This window comes from Canis lupus, chromosome 3, assembly GCF_048164855.1.
Source record: "Canis lupus baileyi chromosome 3, mCanLup2.hap1, whole genome shotgun sequence".
In the NCBI taxonomy this organism is placed as follows: domain Eukaryota; kingdom Metazoa; phylum Chordata; class Mammalia; order Carnivora; family Canidae; genus Canis; species Canis lupus.
The window spans coordinates 11,672,720-11,698,257 of record NC_132840.1 but is presented as its reverse complement, the minus strand read 5'-3'; the positions used below and the strand labels follow the sequence as shown (position 1 = coordinate 11,698,257).

Genomic DNA, 25,538 nt, shown 5'->3' with positions numbered 1-25,538 from the left:
AAAAGTTTCCTTTACTTATGGACATTATGAATGGAATTACTATATCACTCTATTATGTGTAGAAATAGGGCAGGGAGAGGTCTTACAAAAACAACAAAGCAACCAAAAAAGTTAATACATTTATTAATAAATGTATAAGACATATATGAAGAAAAACTTAAATACTCGGAGACTACACCATCACCTTTGCCACCATCAGTAAGAAGTTGTATATAGAAAGGCACAGGTAATTTTTCAAAGAAAGGACATTCATCTTGATTTAATCTTTAAGTCCAATTTCAAACAATTTTGGGGAAAAAAAAGAATAAAGTGGGAGGAACTGCCATACCCAAATAAAACCACAACAGATTTGTTTTGTTTTAAAGATTTTATTTATTCATGAGAGGCAGAGAGAGAGGCAGAGAGAGAGGCAGAGATAGAAGCAGGCTCCATGCAAGGAGCCCGATACGGAACTCGATCCCAGGACCCCCGGGGGATCATGCCCTGAGCTGAAGGCAGACACTCAACCACTGAGCCACCCAGGCATCCCAATAACAGGATTTGTTTTGGAACTCGTGAAATGATCCTAACGTTCATCTAGGGAAAAAATGTTATATATTTATTAGGTACTACCAAAACATAAAAATGCAAAAGGACTGAAAGTTAAAGAATGGATATACCAGACAAGTGTTAAAGGAATAATAGCATTAACTATATTACTATAGCAATGATTTTGAGACCAAAAATATCTCTAGGCAGTGTTTCATTTAAGGCAATATAGTGAATGATATAAACTAGTTATCTAGAAATTTAGGATAAGATATAATTTAAAACATCATTTTAGCTCACAGGAAAATATACCCAGGTACCAAAACTGAACAAGAAACTAAAACCAGAGTTTAGCTGCCCTCACTGCTTTGGCCAACACGACCAGAAATAGTAGAAATTTGAAGATCTTGATATCTGCAGAGGTTGAATTATAATATTCAGGAAGCCACATGACGCAAGGAGGAACTGGGGCTACACACACACACACACACACACACACACACCACAACCAACCAAATGCCTGGACTCATGAAAGTAAAAATTAGAAAAAAAAAAAAAATCTTCCCACTAGCAAAGAGAGATAACAAAGGTTATAGTCCTTGCCTAGGTTTTGGAGTGATAGTGGGGATGTCCCCTAAGAATTTATAATCATAGTCTGTATTACTGAGCACAGTTTATTTTTAAATTATTTATATATATATTTTTAGATTTCATTTATTTATTCATGAGAGACACAGAGAAAGAGGCAGAGACACAAGCAGAGGGAGAAGCAGGCTCCATGCAGGGAAGCTGATGCGGAACTCGATCCCGGGACTCTAGGATAACGCCCTGGGCCAAAGGCACGCACTAAACCGCTGAGCCATCCAGGAATCCCTTATTTTTTATTGTTTTTTAAAAAAATATTTTTTAAATTTATTTATTCATGAGAGACACAGAGAGAGAGAGGCAGAGAGAGAAGCAGGCTCCCCAAAGGGAGCCTGATGTGGGACTCGATCCTAGGATCCCAGGATCATGACCTGAGCCAAAGGCAGGCACTCAACACTGAGCCACCCAGATGCCCCTGAGCACAGAGTTTAAAATTAATACTACCTACTGGACTAGTAACTCATAATCTAAGAAATTAAAAATGAATCCTAGCAAACTGCTGAAATTGTCCCTACAGAATTTGGAGACAATGGCATTTAAGTTATTATAACAAAAATAAATAAAAAATAAATAAAATAAAAAAATAAAAAAAAATAAAAGTTATTATAACCACATCACAGATTATAAAATTAAGTAGAGACATGGAAAATATAGAAATGATCTAAATCAAACTTCCAGAGATGAGAACTGTAATGTACAATAAAAAGTCATTGGACAGAATTAGGAGTAGATATTTTTTAAAAATACCTTTTTTAAAAATGTAGTGAACTTGAAGTCATAGCAGTAAAAACTATCCAGAAAGAAACACATAGAGAAAATTAAAAATAAATAAGCATTAATAAAACATGCATAGGACTTCCATGTTGAAACCCACAAAATGCTGATGAAAGAAATCAAAGCGGATCTAAACAAATGAGGACAAATACCAAGTTCACGGATTAGAAGATTCAGCAGAGGAAAGAGGTCAGCTCTCCCCAAGTTGATATACAGGTTTAAAGCAGTTCATACTCAAGTTCCAGCAGATTTTTTTAAGATATAGACAAAATTATTTAAAAATTTATATGAAAAGGTAAAGGATCTATAATAAGAAAACCAGTTTGAAAAAGGAGAATAGCATGGAAGGACTAGGTCTACCCAATTTCATGTCTTATTACGTAGTTACAACAATCAAGACCGTGTGTTATTGGAAGAGGAATATACACATAGATCAATGAAACAGAATGAAGAACCCAGAAATAGACCTATACGAATATGTTCAACTTATTTCTTTTAAAAAAGTGCACAAGCAATTCAATAGAGGAAAGATGGCTTTTTCAAGAAACAGTGGTAGAGCAACTGGACATCCATAAGGGAAAAATGAAATTCAACCTAGGTATCACAATTTATAAACCCAAAATTGATCACAGACATAAAAGTGAAATTATGTAAAAATGTCAAAATGTAAGCATAAAATAAAGTTTAGAAACAAGTGAGAGAGAAAATTTTTAGGACTTAGGGTTAGGCAAAGAGTTCTTAGACCTAACATAAAATGCATTAGTCATTAAGAGAAAAAATGGATACATTAGATTTCATCAAATTTCAAAAAAATCTCTACAAAAGATCCTATTAAAAGGATGAAAAGACCAGCTATAGAGTAGGATAAAATATGTGCAAACCACATATCCAACAAGTACTAGCACATACTTCTTGCTTTATTTCTGGAATATATAAAGAACTCTCAAAACTCAACAGTAAAAAAACAAGCAATCCAAGTGAAAAAACACTTCACTGAAGAAGATACACAGATGACAAAAAAAAAAAAAAAAAAAAGTTCAATATTACTAGCCATTAGGGAAATAAAATTAAACCACAAAATCATTAACATAATTATCAGAATGACTGAAACAAAACAATAGTGACAACATCAACTGCTGGCAAGGATGCAGAGCACCTGCATCATTCACGTTACTGGTGGAAATGTAAAATAAAATGGTGCAGTCACACTGGAAAAAGGTCTGTCAGTTTCTTAGGAAACCAAACATGCAATTATCACATGACCCAGCACTTCTGGGCATTTAATTAAGGACAAACGAAAACTTACTTTCACACAACAACCTATATACAAATGTCTATAGCAGCTCCATTCACAATAGCCAAAAACTAGAAATGACTAAGATGTCCTTCAACAGGTGAGTGGGTAAACAAACTGTGGGATATCTACACTAGGGAATACAATCAGATTTAAAAAGAATAGATTATTTATACAATCTCAATCTCCAGAGAATTACACTGAGTGAAAAGGCCCATCCCAAAATGTTGTACACTGTCTGGTACCATTCATATAACAGTCTTAAAATGACTTTTAAAAAGGAAATAGAGAATAGGTTAGTGGCTTCCAGGAGTGAAGGAGAGGGTTATGGGTGGCTATAGAAGGGTAACACAAGCGATCCCTGTGAATAGGGAAGTACGCAGTATGTTGACTGTATCCCTGTCAGTATCCTGACTGTTGTCTTGTACTTTAGTTTTGCAAGATGTTACCTTTGGAGAAAACTGGGTAAAAAATACATGGAAACTCTCCATATTATTTCTTATAACTGCATGTCGATCTATGGTCATCTCAAAATTAGAAGTCTAACTAAATAATAAATGAGATCATAAATGGTGGGACAACTTCAAGCAGACTTAAAAGGTCAGGAGAAGAGAAATGCAACTACATTTTTATATGTATTTAGCATAAAAACTTGTATGTATATGTATACAGGTTTTTATGTATTATATATGTATATATATAAAAACCTATATACACAGGTTTTTATGCTATACGTGAAGTGGTATAATATTACTTAAAGGTAAAGTATGCTAAGTTTAAGAAATATAGTCTAAATCCTACAGAAACCCTAAAACAAAAACTGTTATAGCTAAACAGCCAGAAAAGGAGATAAAATGAAATCACAAAAAATTAACTGATCCAAAAAAAAGGGCAGGAAATGGGGTAGTAGGGAGAACTATGGGGCAAACAGAAAACAAATAACAAGATGACAGACTTAAACCTAAGAAGTATATCAAATACAAATGGTTAAATATTCCAATTAAAAAACAAGAGATCACATTGATGATAATGGTAAAAAAGCAGAAACTACATCAACAGCCAAACCAAGTACTTCTGGTTCCTGGAGGTAGTATTCCCTGAATGACCTCATTTGGCCACTTTACAAACCACATTAAATCAGCAAGCTGCTAATAGCACAACGTGTTTTGTATCTTCAGGTCATGTAAAAATGCAATATAGATGGTGGGCAGGAAATGAAAAAGAAACAAACAGGTAAGTTCATTTCGTGTTACCAAGTGCACTAACTTAACACGTGGTAAGTGTAAAACACTTAGCAGCCAGCTTTCAACTCAGTGTGACCTAGTAGGAAGCCTACTGAGGAGTCCTGGCTCCTTCAAGGACTAGCTAGGAGACACTGGGCAATCACTGCATTTTCCTGAAACTCCATTCATTGATCTGAAAAATGGAGTAAAAGCACATAGTTATTGTAAATACTATATGTTGTTTCACTTAAAGTGCATACAGTATGGCCTGGGATTCAGGCATTGCTCAATGTTAATTTCTTTCCTCTTCTATCTCATTTGTGTATCTGAATAACAGCCAACCAAAGACACCAGGTCCTGATTTCTGGAACCTGGTAAATGTGACTTTAAATGGCAGGTTTTGCTGGTGTATTGTGGATCATCTGGGTGAGTCCTAAATGCCACAAGTGTCTTATGAGAGAAGCAAATGGAGATTAGATACAGTGAGGGTGTGATGTGAAAACAAAAGCAGAGATTGAGGAGTGATGTGGCTACAAGCTAAGGAATGTTGGCCCCCACTAGAAGCTAGAAGAGACAAGGCAGAGATTCTGCCCTAGAGCCACCTCAGGGAGCGAAACTCTCCCAACACCATGATTACAGCCCAACAAAATAGTTTCAGACTTCTGGCCTCCAGAACTGAGAATAAACTTTTGTTTTCTGCCACTACATTTGTGGTGATTTGTCACAGAGCCACAGGAAACTAATACACTAACCACAGACTAAATCAAAGATGGCTACTCAGTTGGAGGGGGGCTTCCTGACAGTGGCTATGGGGGTCAGGGACCATGGATGTTGATTACTCAATAAAGAAGTCCACTGGGACGCCTGGGTGGCTCAGTGGTTAAGCATCTATCTTTGGCTCAGGGCGTGATCCTGGAGTCCCAGGAGTCTGGAATGCTGCAGGCTAATTGCTACAATGGTTGGAAGCAAAACAACACAGGAAGCAGATTACAATAATCATCTAAGGAAAAGGGCCAGCCAGCTCTTTGGTTTCCTACTGAGATCCCTCAGCACTCTCTCTTATGAGAGACCGAAAGGGTTTCCTTGGCCCACTAACAAATCACAGGGCAAGGTGGGCATGCTATTTTAGAGAAACTGGTCAATGGCATGCTGTAAATGCCAAAATAGCCTGGCATTTACTAGTGTAATCCCTAGAATAGCATCCATCCCAAATAAAAAGGAGTAAAAAGGGATCCCTGGGTGGCGCAGCGGTTTGGCGCCTGCCTTTGGCCCAGGGCGCGATCCTGGAGACCCGGGATCGAATCCCACGTCGGGCTCCCGGTGCATGGAGCCCGCTTCTCCCTCTGCCTGTGTCTCTGCCTCTCTCTCTCTCTCTCTCTGTGACTATCATGAATAAATAAATAAAATCTTTAAAAAAAAAAAAAAAAAAAGGAGTAAAAAGAATGAAAGCTTTATGAGCAGTAGCTTTTGGTTTCATAGTTAAGACTTACCTTGAGAATGGACTCATTGATGCAGACATAGTTTTGCAGTAACAATGAAACTTCCATCGCAGAGCTTAAGTAGCTAGAACTTCTATATACTGGTACCCTGATGCAGCCCAGGCTCTTGCATTACAAGGGGTTTTCCATTCTTGTTACAATCACGAGGACTGCTGGAACTATAGCTAACGGCTTTCCCACACATCATATACATAAAACATTTCTCCATCAGGTTTGTTATCCCTGAAGATTTTTGTTACACCGATAAAGCTCTCCTGCAAGGGAAGAAAACCTATCCTAAGCTTGCGTGAACAAAAAGACAACAAAAACAAAGTTAAATGTGTTGGTTACTGGAACTCAAAAACCCAGATGTATTTCTGGCTTCAGATATGGTTTAAAGTAGTTGTTCAAACAGAAACTTTGAGGGTGATTACTCCTCAACTCTGATTTGTCTTTTGTTGTGCTGACTTCCTCCTCAGCCTCCACAAGAATCTAAGAGTTCCTCTCAGCTTTAAGACTAAGGGAAAAAGAGAAGAGTATTTCTTCCTATTAACTCTTGCCAAGTCCTAGAGCTATAACTGGATCATCTTAGGTAAACTACTGACATTTGAACCTATAGCTATGGCTTAGGGAAAAAAATGTGCAGCTGACCCGGGCCTGTGTCACACATCCTGCTCCTGAGTGGAAGATGATATCCGAAAGGAAATTTAGTGTATTATTACCAGTAAAAGGGGGTGAAAAATTCTGGGAGGCCAAAATGACAAATGTCCAGGACAGGTTTCTCTCCAGGGCAGACATGCTCATGATGACCTAGCTTGGAAGTCCTAAAGGTTTTTTCATACTTGACACACTCATAGGGTTTCTCTGTAGTATGGCTTCTTTGATGATAAAGAAGATTTCTTCTGCTAGTGAAGACTTTTCCACACTCATCACATAAATATGAAGATTCCTGAATATGGATCCTTAGATGCCTTTTTAATTGTTCCTGAGCACTAAAGGCTTTTCCACAATCTATACAGTCAAAGGGTTTCTCTTCACTGTGGACTCTCTGGTGCCGAGTTAGTTTTGTATGAAAATTAAAGGCCTGCCCACATATTTTACAAGAATAAGGCTTTTCCCCTGTGTGAATACGTAGATGTTGGCTTAGATGAGAAGTCCTTCCAAAGCTTTTGCCACACTCATTACACTCATAGGGTTTCTCTCCAATATGAATTTTCTGATGTCGAAGTAGTGGTGAATTACCAACAAAAGCTTTTCCACACTTATTACACTCATAAGGTTTCTCCCCAGTGTGGATTCTCTGATGTATAACAAACTCAGAACTACTGGTAAAACTGTTTCCACACTCTCCACAGAGATAGGGCCTGTCCCCACTGTGGATTCTCTGATGCCTGATCAGATTTGCATTATCATTAAAGGCTCTCCCACACTCTTCACATTGATAGGGTTTCTCTCCAGTGTGGATTCTCTGGTGCCGAATTAATGAAGAATTGCCATTAAAGGCTTTTCCACACTCATTACACTCAAAGGGTTTCTCCCCAGTATGGATTCTCTGGTGTCTAACGTAGTAAGAAAAATAACTGAAGCATTTCCCACACTCCTCACATCTGAACGTTTTCCTTGCACAGTGGATTCTTGGAACCTTTTCTTTAATATTTTTCACTGTGGGAATTTCCTGGTGCTTTTGTGGTTCACAGGTTTCTAGAAAGTTGGTTCCCTGAACAACATTCTTCTGCAAACCATGTGACAACATCACATCTCTTTCTTCAGAAATTCCCTGTGTTGATGTGGGTTCATTGTCAACGTTGGTCTCAGTACCTAATACAACAGAAAACACAAATGCCACCTGAGAATTATGCTACAAACAAAAGAGCATAAAAAATGAGAGGGCCTTTAGAGATTACTATTACAACCTCCACATCAGACTGCTAGCAACACCAGGATACTAAAATGAAAGTGCCAAATATCACACAGAATAGTCAAGGAGAAACAGGGTATCGATATACACAGCACATAATCAGATTGCTTCCTAAGCTTTTCCAGACTCCATACTTTTTGAATGACTTCTCTCTGGTACATTCTAGTACCTTTTGACCTTAATATATTCATAGGCCAACAAAACACCAAAGGCACAGGCCCTAAGATCAAGTGGTGACACTGGGCTGGCAAGACTCAGAGTCAGAAAGTACAATAGAACAGAGTCAGAATACAAAGATGGTTCTTTAAAAAAATTCATACCCTGCAAATGGCCCAAAAGCCTGGAAACACTGAGCATTACAGGCACTAGGCTGTGACAAGACACAGAGAGAAGATTACACTCAGAGGTTCCTAACTGTAGGACATCCCCCAGAGGTTGTTAACTTTAGGTCCACAGAAGACAATGAACTCGCTAAAACTGCTGGCAATTCCTGTCTTGTTATCAGACTCTCAGAAAAGTCTGAATCTCAAACATGCACAGACTTTATTTGGAAAGGGAAGAACAGAGTTTACTTAGATACACCAAAACTGTAGAGTAGTTCTTCTCATTTTAGCAAAAAGAAAACAAACCACCATAAAATGGCATTTGTGTTCCAAGACTGGATGCCCTTTTGCTTCACTTAAAGTCAATCTATTTTATATAAAATGTTGGGCTAATTTTGTTTTAACATTAATCTGGGTTATCTGGGTTAATTGGCTCATTAATCAAGTTCATCCTTCAAGTGTGAGTCAAGGGAATAAGAGCCCTTAGAGAAAGGCAATGGGAGAAGAGACATTGGAGACTTAAGTCAACAGGGTAAGGTCTAGTCTGGAAGACAGTGATCGAGACAACTGGACCCAGTGATGGGCTCTCACACCACCTTCTTGCTACTAGGGTGCTCAGTTATAAAACCAGGACTGAACAATCGATGACTTCTTTATTTTCCTGCTGCCCCTACTCTACCATCATCTAGATCAGGATCCTCACAGCAAGTCTTCCAAGCAATCACCTTCCTAGGTCTCTAGCCATTACCCCCACCTTCCTGCTGAAAGAAAAAAGCTGCCCAGATGCAGTGCCCTCAACGTCACACCCACTCATCTCAAGCCATCCACTACCCTCTCAAGTCTCACGTTTCTCAATCATCCCTGATGCCATCTCCTCCCTTCCCCTGCTACACTGCTCCCTACCAGATGTATCATCCCTCCTCTTCATCACCAACCTCTTTCTGCAGATCCTCAAATCTTGGGCTTAACAGTCATCCCTTCACATCCAACTTTTTTTATAGTAGTGTCTTTCAAACTGCCTACCCATTAGTTGTGAAAGTGACACAGTATTAACTATCAAACACTTTTTCAAATGAAATACACTAGCCTAACCTAGAACAGAATTCACATACATTGCAATGCCAAGGTAAGTTTTATCTCTTGATAATCAAGTCTCAAAGTACATAATGAGTAGTATACAGGGTTGTGATACAAAATCTAAAACCTGCTGAAGCTCATAATAAAAAAAGAGTTGGTACACTTATATTTCATTTCATAATAAAAAAAGAATTGGTACACTTATATTTAATTTTTTAAGATGTTATTTATTTATTCATGAGAGACAGAGAGAGAGAGGCAAAGACATAGGCAGAGGGAGAAGCAGGCTACGGAGAGCCTGATGCGGGACTCAAATCCTGATCCCAGGATCACATCCCATGCCAAAGGCAGACACTCAACCACTGAGCCACCCAGGCGTCCCTTATATTTCATTTCTAAACTTACCAAAATAAACTTATCTAAAATGCTGCCTCAATTTCATTATCTCATTTACTCCTTCTCTATGAAGTATCCACCCTGAAACTCCTACCCTTGCCTTTAGTTCCTTGTTCCCTCTTGGGAACCCTCCTCTGCCTATATTCACTTCCCTCTTAGAATTAAATATCCCTTAATATTCTTAATATTTAAGTTTCAGCCCCTTTTTCTCTCTAGGTGTCTTTTTTTTTCTTTTTTTTAAGATTTTATTTATTTAATCATGAGAGACATAGAGACAGGCAGAGACATAGGCAAAGGGAGAAGCAGGCTCCATGCAGGGAGCCCAAGCAGGACTGGATCCCAGGACCCCAGGATCACTGCCTGAGCCAAAGGCAGATGCTCAACCACTGAGCCACCCAGGTGCCCCTCTGGGGGTCATTTCAATTAAAACTCTGGTAGAGTACACTCACATCTACCCCTGTAGATCTGACATTAATCTCAGACTCTACACCTGTTTTCTCATGGCTTGTTCTGGCCATCCATTTATACATATTCTAAACGAACCTCAGATTCTGTGCTCAGATCTGAATTCACATGTATTTAAATAGCTTCTTTTATGTCATGACTTCCCAGTATTATCTGATTCAACTCTCCTCTTTGATGGATAAGTTTTGGTAAGATCGGGTCTTTCCTCTTCCATTTTTGCACTGTCACTGTCCCCTATCCAATTCCCTCACTCAAAAGTTAACACCTGACATATAGTAATGGTTTAACGAGATTCTATGCTTTCAATTTCCTTCAGCTCAATCCAAAGCACACACCATGATAATATTTTGCAAATACAATTAAATACGGGCCTATGTCACTAGAGGCAAGGTCACTGTGGCAGGGGTCACTGTTCCTGCTCCTTGTTTGCTTTTACCAGCTCTATCATTTCCTGTTTCCACGCCCTAAGTTCTTTAGGATAGAGCCTTCAGGTCCACCACAAACTCTGCATTCTAGACTTTCCACACAAGGCTGGGTGGGTAAGATACACCAACTATATTCTTCTAAACCACCTGAGTAAATGGGGTCAGGGTGTATTATAGACTCTGCCAGCCCCAGATTCCAGGAAGTCTTACTTGGGCTTTGAGTCCTAAGCTTCATGCTCTTCAACTGCTTACTAGAAAAGACAAATACTTGTAGGTGCTCCAGAAATATCCATTTTAAAAAATGCTCCCCAGGCAACTATCCCTGAACATTAAACTGTTAACATTCTTCCCAACAATTTATTGGATCCTCTACTCCTTTTCTTAGGCCAGATATCTACCTTCTTTTTTTCCACATGGGATCCATTGTCATAAGTCAAATTTGGAACAAATAGCCTGCCAATGAAGGAGCTTACTTAAGCTTCTAAATGAGAATTTCTCCTCCTGCTGTGCTCCCACAGCCCACTACCTATATATCAACAACAGCACCTAACGCACTTTTTTTTTTTTTTTTTAAAGCTCTTTACATCTGTCTCCATAGCATGTATCCTCCAGAGCTTCTTAAATAAAGCTTGGCATGTGTCAAGTGCTGAAAACCGCTTTTGAACAAATCCATCCTGTCCAAAGAACAAGAACCACTGAGATAGGAAATGCTGAAACTCAGGAAGGAGTAATGGATTAAAAAAATCACATGAAACTTACTAAAGGGAACTTGTTATCATGGTGACAGTTAAAATTAATGGGAAAGGTTTCATATTTTACTTGTTAAGAGAAATCATCCATTTTATTTAAATCCTTCCCAGCATGGTTCATTTTAAAACATACTGCTCTATACAGCTCCATAGTTGCCAGTTCTTTTTTTTTTTCTTTTTTTTTTTTTTTTTTAAAGATTTTATTTATTTATTCATGATAGTCACACAGAGAGAGACAGAGAGGCAGAGACACAGGTAGAGGGAGAAGCAGGCTCCATGCAGGGAGCCTGACGTGGGATTTGATCCCGGGTCTCCAGGATCACGCCCCGGGCCAAAGGCAGGCGCCAAACCGCTGCGCCACCCAGGGATCCCCATAGTTGCCAGTTCTAAAGCTTCCTTGCTTACCTTTACAGATGCCTTTGGACCTCTCTGCAGATGGGTTATTCTGTGCCTCCAAGCCCCAAGGCAAATTCCCTCCCTCCAGAAGGGAGACCAGAGCAGGTCTGGGAACTGGGTATCCTGAAAAGGAGAGAAAATGGCACCTTTCAGCTGTGTGTCTGCTGTATCAAAAGAAGGAAAACCCCAAGAGCCTCCCTAAGAGTAAGATCCACAGAAGGCAGCTCAGGATTGGGAAAAGCCAAGATCTGATCAAGAAGGAATCGAGCATTTGCGATCCCTTTCTACTTTAGAGTAATGTAAGTTAGTGAGATCCTATAAGACAAATGCAAACACAGAGAAGGGGTCACACCCTTCCCTACACAAGCTAAGATCTTAGCTCTAGTAACACAAACTATGTATTCCTTACTTGGCAGAGCCCCTGGAGGATGGGACATACTCTTACCAGGGGATAGCAATTCCATACATGGTGACCAAACTGACCCAAGATCTCTTCATACCCAGCAATCTTTGAAGTGGGTCATTTGGTCTCAGCCTTGGAGCCAGAGTGGAGGATACCAGAGACAACCATTCCCTCCCATACTGCACAGTCTATTAGAAGAGAACAAGGAAGGAAACAGCAGAGAACAGAGCTGAGTTCCAGCAACCTTACCCAGGGATGTCAAGTTCCCATAATTCTCCAGCATCACACTTCTGTACAGGGCCTTCTGTGCAGGAGAAAGTCCAGCCCATTCTGTCTGGGTGAAGTAGACAGCCACGTCCTTAAAGGTCACCAACTCCTAAAACAAGAGGTTCCTGCTGTCCCAGAGCCAATTCTCTGACTCAGGGACAGAGTGCAAAGCACAGGGGACAGTATGAGGGAGAGGTCCTTTTAGGGATGGCTAATGAGAAAAAATGAAGGAAATGGATGTTAGACCATTAAATGACTTTTTACAGCCAAAAGTCTGACACTTCTCTGATGGAAGAGCTTCCATTAGGACACGAAATGTACTAATATAAAACATGGTAGCATTTCAAAAACCCTGGAAAATCTTGCATTAGTTAAACTTCCTAAAGCAAATTCTTTGGTTTTATAAATACTTTTATTTTTTTTTTTTTAATTTATTTATGATAGGCACACAGTGAGAGAGACAGGCAGAGACACAGGCAGAGGAAGAAGCAGGCTCCATGCACCGGGAGCCTGACGTGGGATTCGATCCCGGGTCTCCAGGATCGCGCCCTGGGCCAAAGGCAGGGGCTAAACCGCTGCGCCACCCAGGGATCCCTATAAATACTTTTAATCTTTCATTGTTACACCTACAAATGGACATGAGCTTCAATCAGTTTAGACACCCACTCACAGGTGGCATGTCAGGACCCACCCATTCCCCCTTCACTGCCTCAGCACCCAGGTAATCCATCTGTATCCACACATGCTCATTCTGCCCCAAACCTCAAGCCCACTTAACAAGAACAGCATCGTGGTCTGGAGTGATGAGCCAGTCTCATCCAACCCCCACCTCTGCTTGTTCTTAAGAATGATCAGCAGAGAGCTTAGAGCCGCCCAGAGCAGTCATTTCTGAGAGACTTCCTGATGGGTCTTCCTAGGAGAATTTGCTCTTGGAATCAAATTGCTACTGGGCAGCTCTTTTAGCTGCTCTTCTGTATATCTCCAAGACAATCTATAATAGTTCCTATCAACCAAATTTCAAGATTTTTCACCAGCCCCTTTCTCTTCTCTGACAGTTCCAGCTCTACCTTCCTAGAAAGCACCAGCATCTTGTTTAGATCCTCTATCTACTCTTCAGACTTTGGTATCAAACTGGTTACCTGAACATGCAATGAATATCCTCCTACCTTCTAACACCTCCATTGATGCTGCAGATCCCCATCTTCCACTAGTTCCAGCACTGCCTCAGACTGCCTGGTGACCTAACATGGCTGACCCACCAACTACACCAAACTTATCTTCCAACCAAAACTAACTTTTCTAAATCATATAAACTCATTGGCACTGACAATTTTGTTTCCCTATCTCAATTAACAGTACCAATTTCAGCCCAGACTCCTACACTAGAACTTGAGATTCACCTAGACTAACTCACCCCAGGCCCTGGTCATTTCTCATATGCAGTTGGTAATCAGATCCTGCCAGTTTCATTGCCTAAATATTTCTGGCATCTGACTCTTCTTCACCCTCATACAATCAGTACACTAGCTCAACAGCTGGGAACACTTAAACAGCTCCAATTCCAGGCTGTCTTGCACTGAATCCATCCTCTGCCAACACATACAATGATCTATTTAAAATGACAACATAACCCAATAAACTCAATGACTTAATGAGTCAGCACTAACTACAATAGTGGTTATCAAAGTGTATCCCCCTCCCAGCAGAAGCAGGAGGAGGAGAAGGAGCAGCAACAGCAACACCTGAGAACTTTTTGGAAAGCAAACTGGTAGGCCCCACCTGAGAGCAATTTCTGCCTTAATGAGCCCTCCAGGTGATCCTGGACACACTAAAGTTTGAAAAGCCTGGACTACAGGATAAAATCAAAGCTCAGGAAACTGAGCTGCATCAGGTGATAAGTAGTGAGAGGGGGAGGCATGAGAGTATACATAAACTAGCTGGAATGCTCTGCTAACAAAATCCCAGGGAAAAAATGACGAAACCTGAATGATGACAACATATATGGGACAAGCGGAAGAGACAGCAAGCAGAAGTTGGACTTGGTGCCTCTCTAGAAGTGGTATCAAGGGAGATTGAGTCAACAACTCACCCGTACTTATAGAAGATCAGAAGAGGGTGGAAGCTACAGGGAAGATACTGCATCAATTAAATTCAGGGAGAAGGACCTACCAAATGTCAGAAATCCAAGATTGGGACTTGGGATATGGTTCATGGGTGCTAAGTTACTGGATAAATAAGTCTCAGCACGAGGAAATGGTAATCAGCACCTAGAAACTCCCTAGTCAAAAAGTGAACTACAACCCAAGAAAGGAATTGGCCAGTCCCACAAATGCAAAGTACTTAACGTTCACTTTACAGATGAAGTCCATCAAAATACAGAGTTCAAGTGATTGGCTCAAGACCACAGAGGCCTAATGGGATCCCTAAATTCAGATGTCCTGTCATAGAGCATATTTGTCCTGGTGCAGATTATCCTCAACATAGCCTACTGGTGCCTCACCTTAGCCAGCAGCACTGACCTCAAGGACGATACATCTGTCCTGATCATGAAGCCTAAATTTCTTTCTTTAGGAGGACAAAGGCTAGAGGCCCCCTTTTCTTGTCTTCCTCCTGTTAGCTCCCTGCTCCCACCTCCCAAGAACCTTGCAACCTCAGTGATCTCAATCACTCCCATTGAACACTGGATACTTCTACCACCAGCCTGAGTCCCTCATTCTCACAGATCCCTTCATGAGAGTCCCTCCTGAACCTGGGAGCTCTCCAGTTCAGCAGAGATCCATGGAGAACAGGAGGCTGTACTTCTGATTTCTCAGACACTCTCTCCAGCCAATGTTTTCAGGGCTTCTAGCTGCTCAGCTCCTCACCATCAGCTTTCTCCCCAACATCTAGTCATACTGGAGACAATCAAGAGGTGCCTTCCTGCTGCTTTAGTTCTAAGAGCCTTGCCAGAATTATCCCTCTCGTGCCCCATTTCCTTCAAATAAGATCTCTGAAGGCTAACCTGAGTCACAGCTCACCTGGTGCCAGGCGTTCAGGGGCATGGCTGACATCACCTGGTCTCCCTCTCAGTGAAGGGCAGGGGCTGAGGGAAGAAGCAAAGAGAACCATGAGTGAGCCTGGCCCAGCCAAAGGCTCTCCTTTAAACCCAGAAACCTGTGGCAATAACAATAGCAGCCATCATTTACTCAATGCCCACTGGATAAGTGGCATGTGTTTCTTCTTTCAACCCACACCATACAAGTTTGAATTTGGAAGAAACAGATTTTCAAAGGGTAAGTAACTTGCCCTCGGGCACCAGAGCCTACCACCATCAAGCAACGCTGCCTGTCCTGGGTAAGACGTAAGAACAGGGGGAATGGAAGTACACAAAGAGTAAAACAATACTAAAACCAAAACTAAACAAAACTAAAGCAAAACCTAACAAGAGGATATCTAGATCTTTTTTCTTAAAAATAAACGTTTGGAACACCTGGGGGGCTCAGCTGGCTAAGCATCTGACTCTTGATTTCAGCTCAGGTCATGATCTAGGTGTCGTGGTATCCAGTTTCACATTGGGTTCCCTGCTTGGTGGAGTCCACTTGTCCCTTTCCCCCTGCTCCTCCCCCTGCTCGTACTCTTGTGCTCTGTCAAATAAACAAATGAAATTAAACAAAACTTTTACTGAGAAACATAAAAAGTAAAAAAAAAATACATAAATATATATAGAGATATAGGTTATTGGATGTAAAATACATATCCCTTCATTCAGTGTCCACTTTCATCCTCTGAATTTTCTTTCTCCCAAATGAGAAAACAAGGCTATGAGAATAATTTTCTTCATAAGGTGGTGGATGAACCTGGATTCCAACCAGATGTGCCAGATTCCAAAGGCCACGTTTTTAGTTAACTACACTAGATCACTTCCAATCATAATCCCAAAAGGATCTCTTAGAACCCGATAAAGTAATTCTGAGGTTCACATGGGGAGAGCTGTCACCAAGAAAGTTCAGATAAAGAATCACAGAGTAAGTCTTCCTTTTCTTGGATCTCAAGGCAGGCATCTTGTTCACCACTCTGTTCTAGGACCCAGCGATGACCGAAACTGATTAGCAAAGGGCCCGGAAAGGCCACCTCAGCACGCCCAAACGCTGGGTTGTTACTTTAATTACATCGTCCCCTACGACACTCTGTTTTCTTGCTCAACAGTCACATTCTGCCCCAAGGCCAGCATCTTCCCTAACCTCACTGCACTCTGTAACCTCCTGCTAGCCTCATCTGCCACCCTCCTGTTTAGCCACTCTGGCCTCCCTTCAGTTCCCTGTACTACGAAACTCAGGGCCTTTGTGCTTACTGTTGCCTCTGTACGAACTACTCTTCTCCAACCTCAGGACCTCTGTAACTGATACGGTCTGCCTACAACACTCTCCCGCAGCCTGCCCCTTCCTCCCCTCGGTGATGCTAGATCATCCTTCAGATCATCCTCTACAAACCAGGTAGAGGTTTCCCGTTAAACCCTCCACTCACACGGTGTTCGCTGTCCTGTAGACCACGTCTCCAAGTTTGAGAGGATGTATTTGCATTAGTCTGTGCTTTCTTCACCCAACAAACATTTATCAGATACTTCATTCATTCCAGGCCAAGCGTGAGATACGGTGGAGAGAGGAAACACGGGTGTGACCTTCTGGCCTGGAGCTTTGTCTAGACTAAAGGAAAGGCGCACATTAATCGGAGATTCTCGTAAGTAACTTCAAGATCACAACTGTGATTATCGTAGACCGGACGACTTAGGGGTAGGAACTGACTAGGTTAACCACGCATGCCGTGGAGGTGAAAAGCCAAGGCTGCAGCACAGCCGAGACCGCGTGCCGCCAAGCCACGGCGGGGTCGCCGCAGAGGATGAAGCCATGCGGGGATCTGCGCGCACGTACAGGTTGGTCTCCCGCCGAAAAACCACAGCCGCAGCTACCGGGTTACAAACAGGTGGAGTGAAGCGATCAGATTTGATTACGAGGTGACGTTCCCGTTGGACTGAAAGCCCCCCGAGGGGGGCCGACGCTCGTCTCCTTTAGGGCCGCATCCGGGGGCCCAGGGCAGCGGCCGCCCCTCAGCTGTTGGCTAAGCAGCGACCGGCAGGGCCCGGGCCCGCGGCGCCATCTCCTTTCCATCCGCAGCCTCCCTGCCCCAAAGCGGCCTCCCCCCACCGCTGCTTCAGGGACGCGGGGCAGCTCCTGGAAGGGCGCAGCGCGCCCCCCCCCCCCCGCACACAACACCCGCCGCCGGAGCCCCCGGCTCACCTCAGGAAAGGCGCCGCGCGCGGCGGGATCGGAAGTGCGTCACCGCGCGGGAGCGCCGCCCGAGCCTCACGTACGTCCTCTCTAGGACGCCGAGCGCGCCTCGCTGCTCTCCTGGCTGCGCGCCCCGGGGAGGCCGGCGGGGCTCCTGCACCCCCGCCCGGGAGACCTGCAACGGCGGGGAAGTTGGCGGGGGTTGTCGCTGCTCTCTAACCGGTAGCCTTCTCTTCAACTGAGTGTTGGCAACAAGCCACGGTACTATCAGGAGCACCTGTGGATTGTCCCCAGTGGAAAGCACAGATATTTTCTTTTTTTTTTTTATCATTATTTTAAAAGATTGATGGATTGATGATAGACACAGAGAGAGAGCGAGAGAGAGGCAGAGACACAGGCAGAGGGAGGAGCAGGCTCCATGCAGGGAGCCCGACGCGGGACTCGATCCCGGATCCCGGGATCACACCCTGGGCCGAAGGTGGTGCTAAACCGCTGCGCCACCCGGGTGTCCCCAGATATTTTCATTTATCGCTCCACAGATGACGCAGGTTTCTCAAAATACACGCTATTCACATCCCTCATTTGAAAGTATTATCATCGTTGTTATTAGGGCTCACCTTTGGATCTTGTCATTTCATTTCACCAAAGTGGCAAAAACACACGTATATTAACATATCACAGTTTTTTAATTGTTTTTTAAGGTTTTATTTATTCATGAGAGACACAGGGAGAGAGGCAGAGACATAGGCAGAGGGAGGAGCAGGCTCCCTGTGGGGAGCTCTATCCCAGGACCCCGGGATCACGGCCTGAGCCAAAGGCTGACCCTCAACCACGGAGCCACCCACGTGCCACTCACAATTTTATTTTTTAAACCTCTTAATTGTTTTTTAATAGAATTAGTTTCAGAATGGTCCACAGATGTCCTCACAATGCCAAAGAGGCAGTCAGGCAAAAAACAAAAAACCCTGTCTCTTTATAAATGAATGAATGAATGAATGAATGAATGAGTTAAAAAAAAAGAAAAAAACCTGTTTTCCTGAGGGATAAAGATCCAATCACATTAAGAAAGACCAGGACTGTGAAGGGATACTATTCCAGAACTATTTAGGAAATGAAAACAGCGGAGATTTTTTTAAAAGACTGAATAACAGATATGAGAGACAGGGAGCAATCTACTATAGCCATGAAGTTTGAGTGACCTGATAGATGAAGGTGTCACTAACGGAGATTCAGTTAATTCAGGAATTTAGGAAAAGTCGCTGGTTTCAGGCAGGAAGATCACAGAATTTGGTTTTAGAAATTACACACACACACACACACACACACACTAGCTTTATTAAAATGTAATTCACATCCCATACGATTCATCCATTTAAAGTAAACAACTTAGTTTAGTTTTTGGTATATTCACAGAATCGCACAACCATCACCACAGTCAATTTAGAATATTTTCATCATTCCCAAAAAGAAACCCTGTAACTATCAGCACCAGCGCTCACTTTCCATCTTCCCACTGATAGGCTAGATACTGTTCCCCTCAAAGATGTCTGGAATTCATATGTTGGATTTCATGACAAAGGAACATGAAGGTTGCAGACGGAATTAAGTTGCTTATCAGCTGATTTGAAAATAAGATTATCCTGGATTATCTAGATGGGCCCAATGTAATCATAAGAGTCCTTATAAGTAATGGAGGTCATGAGAAGAGCCACAGAGGTGACAAATTGAGAGAAACTTGTCCCATTATTGCTGGCTTTGAAGGTGGAGGAAAAGCGCCACAAATCACAAGTGGCTTCTAGAAACTGGAAAAGGCAAGAAAATAAAGTCTCTCCTTAGCCAACACTTTGAATTTAGCCTGGTGAAACCCATTTTGGACTTCTGACTTCTAGAACTATAACATAAATTAATAAGTAAATTGAATAAATGTGTGTTGTCTTGTAAGTCACTGTTCGTGGTAATTTGTTACAGCAGCAACAGAAAATTAATACAATCCCTGTGTGAGGGATTAATACAATCCCTTCCTCCATTCCTAGACAACTACTGATCTACTTTCTGACTCTACAGACTTGCATATTCTGGGCACTTACATCATATAATATCCATTAAATCTGGACATAAAACAAAGATCTTTATTGTTGGCCATTTTATTAGTCTTTGGAATAATGGAAACCTATGTGATCCCTGGCAAGACTTGGGAAGAGCTTGATTTTTTTTTGCTTGGGAGGGGTTGCTATACTTTTAATATGCACAAACCCTCAACAACAACAACAACAACAACAACAACAACAACAACAACAAAAGACTATCCCAGTGAGGAGAAATGTCTCAGTTATCTCCGGTAAGTGATCACTCCGAGCAGAGAAGCAGTGAAATTTGAGATGTGGTGTTCTTTTTTGTTTGTATATATATAAACATTTGGAATTTTATTTAAACAAAAATCACAACCATGAACATTGTTACAGTTAGAGGCCCTCTTGGTTCGCCACAATGATACTGAGCACGCTCACACGGAGTTCCCATTGTTTAGTCTTTAAACAACCATCTTTAAAAGAAGGAAAAGAAACTCAGCACACTACCATTTAACTTGTTTTAATGTGTCTTCACAAATGGTGAAAAATACTAAAGTACAGACAAGGAATAATCATAATGTTGTGGCCAACATTATAAATATGGAATTATAAATTTAAAACATTTTCTGGTTTAAAAAATAAATCTGGTAGTCAAGGCAGCTCTGTGGGGTCTCCGCATCTAGTAGGGCCGGTCTCTGTGCTCCTGACGGTGCTCACCTTTATCCATTTTCCAGGTCCTCCATGCCTGCCTCTTCTTCCTCCCATCTGTTCCATCTCAGGTCCAGGGAGCCCACCAGGACCACCTTGTCTTCCTCCGCCACAGCCACCTGGGTCCATGCCCCGGCCACCACGGAAGCCTCCTCTGTCTCAGGTCACCTCTGAAACCCCCACCCGGACCCCTTCGGTCCATGAGGCCACCTCTTCCTCCCCGCATGCCACCACGGCTGCCTCTGTCCTGGTCACCACCCAGGGGCGGGAAGGGTGGTGGAAGGAAGCCTTCAGGCTTCAGAGCCTTACACTGGTTGCATTCTGTTCTCCAGGCAAAGTTCTGGTTTCCACACCCCGGATTGGGGCACTGCCAGTCCTTAGCTTGGTGCTGGACGTTTTCTCCTCCGGATGGGTTCCCTTGGGAACCCTAGGGTCCTCCTAGGGGAGAGCCACCTCTGTCTCCTCCATGGCCTCCCATGTGACCCATGGGGCCCCCAGGACCTCCTGGGCCCCCTGGACCTCCATGGAGTGGCGGTGGCATCCCTCTGCCCTCACGGGAAGGCATACCACCCCGCATGCTGTTCGTTGGAGACCTCTTCCGAGCAAGAGAAACCTTAAGTTTGCTTCCTTGAAAATCTTTCCCATCAAACAACTCCACAGCAGCCTTGGCAGTTGGTGGATCTTCATAGGACACTGTAGCACCACTTTTGGGTTTTCCTGTTTCCTTGTCCAAGTAGATATGGATCATGGGTTGTCCGGTTCTCTTGCTCATCTTAACAACTCCACACTGCTTAAAGAAGACTGCCGGATTGTCTAGAGTCACAGTGTCATTTAAGCCTTGCACATAAATTGCACTGTTGTCAGAATCTTCATCTGGATCTACAGGTGGGCCTAGATCAAGATCTGGTCCTTCATCCATGGGTCCACCAGGCTTATTGAAGCCACCTCACTCTCCAGCGCCCATTCCACTGAGTCCTCCTCCCCTCCCACCTCTGCTCATGCCTCCCCGATCAAATCCCCCTCTTCCCCTGCCCCGGTTATCAGGGCCACTTATGCTCTGGTTCTCTTCTGGTCCAGAAAATCCTCCAGACTGCCACCCATAAACACCCATGCTACTGGGGTGGTCCTGTTGGAATGAACTCTACTGCCCGTAGCTGCTGCTCTGTTGACTATATTGACTTGGAGCGTAGCTGTAGGATCCAGTTTGGAGGGGACAACTAGTGGGCGGCTGCTGCCCATAGCTGCTTTGTTGACCATAGCTACTCTGCTGTCCATAGCTGCCCGGCTGCCCATAGGTAGCCGAGAGTAACTGCTGAGAGTAACTGCTCTGATCATAACTAGTCGGCTGTGTAGAGGAGTAGCTGGTAGGAGGATAAGATGGTGGTGCTGTGACTGGCTGCATGGGGTAGCTCCCAGGTACCCGGGGATAACTGGATAACTGTAGCTACTCTGTCCATATCCTAGGCTGGGCTGGTTGTAACCCCCTGTTCTAGATTGAAGTTGACTAGTCTCAGCGGGTTTGTTACCGCTGTGGTCTTGCAGGTGTGGTGGCTGCTGGCTGCTGCCCAAAGGCTGGGTAAGCAGGCTGAGTGCCATATGCAGACTGAGCGGCATAGGAGGCCTGAATATTAATGAGCGTCGCAGTGATGGTATCATAAGAACCAGTGCCGTACCCCTGGACAGGCTGACTGTATGCTTGGGGGGCAATTGGAGTCGTATAACCAGCAGGAGGCTGTCCATAAGAAGTTGCCTAGGTGGTCTGCCCATAGGTCACAGTGGTCTGAGCCTGGGTATAGCTGATATCAGTGGGCTGTCTACAGGTTCCATAACTTTGCTGCCCATATGCCTGGGTGGCCTGTGCATATCCTTGAGTTGGTTGGGCAGTGTATGCACTATAGCCCTGGTAGGCTGCAGCTTGGCTGTAGGTACTATAATCTGTGGATGCCATCTTCTCTCCTTCCTTCTCGTTCTCTCACCATCTGTCTCCCTCTCGCCTTCCCTCTAGGCACCCTTGAGATGTGTTTTGAAGTCCTTTGGACAAACTACATACTGCGGCACCTTTCAGCCCTGGCCATAATGAGCATTAGCAGATGCCTCCTAGCAAGGCTTGAACTTAAGTGCCCTGTTTCTCCATGATATTTTATTTATTTTTATGTAAGGGTTTTTTTTTCCTTCAAATCATTTAGTAAATAGAGCAAGATTATTGTTGCAGGTGAATGGCAGGTCAACAATACTGTCACAAGCGACTCATGGGGAAGGGTTAGAAGTTAAACAGTGTTGCTTATTTCTTGCATAGTCATATTTTATGAATCAGAGTGTATACTATTCTTGATATTTAGAGAGAAATTCAGTAGGATTTTGCAATTTGGGTTTCCCTGACCAAGACTCTAATCCAATGTTCTTTGGACCTTTAGAATGGGGAAATGCTAGCCCATCTGAAATCCTTTTTGCTTAAATGGTGAGTAACTTCCACTCCCAGTTATCTACATGGTATCCCAGTGCATCTTTAGAATTAATAAACAGCTAATTGGTGCTGTCCTACTGGACCACCTACAAGAAAATGTACACTCATATCCAGATCTATTGTGGTATCTACCATCAAACATAATTATCTTAACGCCTCAGCCGCTCCTCAGATTCCACTGGGAGCCACCTTCTCCTGTGGTCACCTTATGGCCTGAATACCTGGCTCTCTCTCTAACTCCTATGTTATCTTTTTTTTTTTTTTTTTTTTTTAAGATCTTATTTATTTACTCATGAGAGATACGGAGAGAGGCAGAGACAGGCAGAGGGAAAAGCAGGTTCCATGCAGGGAGCCTGATGTGGGACTCCATTCCAGAACTCCAGGATCACACCCCGAGCCAAAGGCAGACGCTTAACCACTGAGCCACCCAGGCGTCCCCTATGTTATCTATCTTTAATTTAGACTAAGAGCACTGTAAGTCAGGAAAGCCAGAATATAGCGTATGATCATGGCACATTTGCTGTTTGTTATTCTTGACTTTAAAGTGGTGGGGAAAATATCAATTTCTCTCCCAGCTCTCTGAAAACCATAGCCACAAAATAGACTGAAGTTATAGTGGAACTTAAATTTCATGCACAAAACTTGACTGTCCAAAAATGTACAAACTCAATGTTTTGTTGCAGTGGCTACAATGACATAGGATTTTATGTGAATTATTTCCTTGCAGCTGAAAATATACTGAATGGTGACAGAGAGCCTTCCATCCAAGATTGGGCACAAGACAGGTATGTCTGCTCTTGCCACTACTATTCAACACTGTCCTGGGAGTCCTAACAAGTGCAAGAAAGCCAGAAAAAGAAATCAAGGGCATACATACTGGAAAGGAAGACATAAAACTGCTACTATTTGCAAGAGGACATAACTGTCTACATAGAAAATCCCAAGGAGTCTATAAAATCTCCTAGAATTAACAAGTGAATTTCACAAGGTCACAGAATTAGTGGTTACAAAAAAGAAAAAAATCAATTGTTAGAAACTGAAATTTCTGATAATAAAATTTCCTGTGAGACAATACAATTTTTAAAAAAAGATTTTATTTACTTATACATGAGAGACAGAGAGAGAAAGAGAAAGAGAGAGGCAGTAGCAGAGGCAGAGGGAGAAGCAGGCTCGATCCCAAGACTCTGGGGTTATGACCTGAGCCGAAGGCAGATGCTTAGCTGCTTAGCCATCCAGGCGCCCCAATACAATACAATTTTAATAAAATTTCAAAAATAGTACCATTTACAATAGAACAAAAAAATCACAAAATATTTAGGTATAAATCTAAGAAAATTTGTCCAATATATGCATGCTGAAAATTACAAAATAATGAAAAATGAAAGAATACCTAATAAACAGAGAAATATGGTGTTCATTGGCTGAAAAACAATATTAAGATGTCAATTATCCCCAATTGATCTATATATTCAAATTAATCCAGTCTAAATCTCAGCAAGACCCTTTGTAAAAATCAAGCAAATGACTCAATTGTATGTCAATCATACGATAAAGCTAAAAAAAAAAAAAAAAAGCAGTGGAGACAGGAGGGCAATGCTGTGTAATGGTTAGCACATGGGCTCTGAAGTCAGATTGCCCAGGTTTGAGTCTCTGCCCTTCCACTTATTAGCTGTATCTTTGGGCAACCTGCTTAATCTCTCTGTTCTTCAATATCCTAACTGAAACAAGATAACAGTATCTACTTCAAAGGCTGCTATGAAGATCCAGTTAATGGGGATTACCTAGCATAGGAAAGCACACACAATGTTACTGGTTATTAGTGTTTATTAAAGAACAGCTATAACAAATAAAAGGGAGGCAACAACTGGAATAAACAAACCTTGACTTAGGTGATTTCTATCATTTCTTTGCCTGAATCACTTTTGGTGTGTCTGCACAATTTTAAGTCCATTACTAAGAGATGACCTCCCAGTGTCTTCTCCTATTTGAACAAATAAGAAGATGGTAAAGCTGTCTCTCAGGGCAATATTTCAAACATCAGGTTAAGTCTGGGATTGAGAACTGTCATGAAGTAGATGATAGTACAAGGAGGCATACGACATAACAAGGCACAGACTGACAAGCCTGCAAAGAAGAGAATCTCTATATTCTCTAGATCAGTGGAGACAATTTTGATTTTCATGAGTGGGGTCAGGCAGAGTGTTACAAAGAGTATCTAGTGGGTAAAAGTCAGTGGGTAAGCTAAACACCCTACAGGACAGCACCAACAAACAATTATCAGGTCCCAAATGTTAGCAGCGTCAGGTTTGAGAAACTCTGCTTTAGATTTAGGCCAAGGAAATGGCCTTGGTTATCATATCCCCTTACCAAATCTAAGGTCATGGCAGCCATGCTATTCTAGGCATTATAAGGACGAATGTCAAATTTTGCATGCAAATATCTGAGTAATAAAAACTCTTCATACAGATTTTGTCAACCAAAAAATTTAGGAATGCCAAGGAGCATATATCAAAAAAAAATTTTTTTTAAATACAATACATAAGGGCACCTGGGTGGCTTGGCGGTTGAGCTTCTGCCTTTGGCTCAGGTCATGATCCCAGGGTCCTAGGATAGAGTCCAAAATCAGACCCCCTACAGGGAACCTGCTTCTCCTTCTGCCTGAGTCTCTTATG

The 25,538-nt window shown here is 42.4% G+C and overlaps 1 protein-coding gene and 1 pseudogene across 1 annotated transcript in view; both read right to left on the bottom strand.

Moving 5' to 3' along the window:
- The window catches only part of ZNF23 (zinc finger protein 23), a 35,850-nt gene extending 18,254 nt beyond the window's left edge, over window positions 1-17,596 (bottom strand). Inside the window, exons 1-5 of the mRNA XM_072811136.1 lie at window positions 17,143-17,596; window positions 16,865-17,043; window positions 12,344-12,470; window positions 11,701-11,814; window positions 6,664-7,760 (exon numbers count right to left, since the gene is read on the bottom strand). Of these exons, the coding sequence (XP_072667237.1) occupies window positions 6,664-7,760; window positions 11,701-11,814; window positions 12,344-12,470; window positions 16,865-16,966 (1,440 nt within the window). The 5' untranslated portion in view covers window positions 16,967-17,043; window positions 17,143-17,596. The remainder of the gene's footprint in view (window positions 1-6,663; window positions 7,761-11,700; window positions 11,815-12,343; window positions 12,471-16,864; window positions 17,044-17,142) is intronic.
- Window positions 17,597-20,373: 2,777 nt separating this feature from the next.
- LOC140624466 (RNA-binding protein EWS pseudogene) lies at window positions 20,374-22,350 on the bottom strand (annotated as a pseudogene).
- Window positions 22,351-25,538: the final 3,188 nt, after the last annotated feature.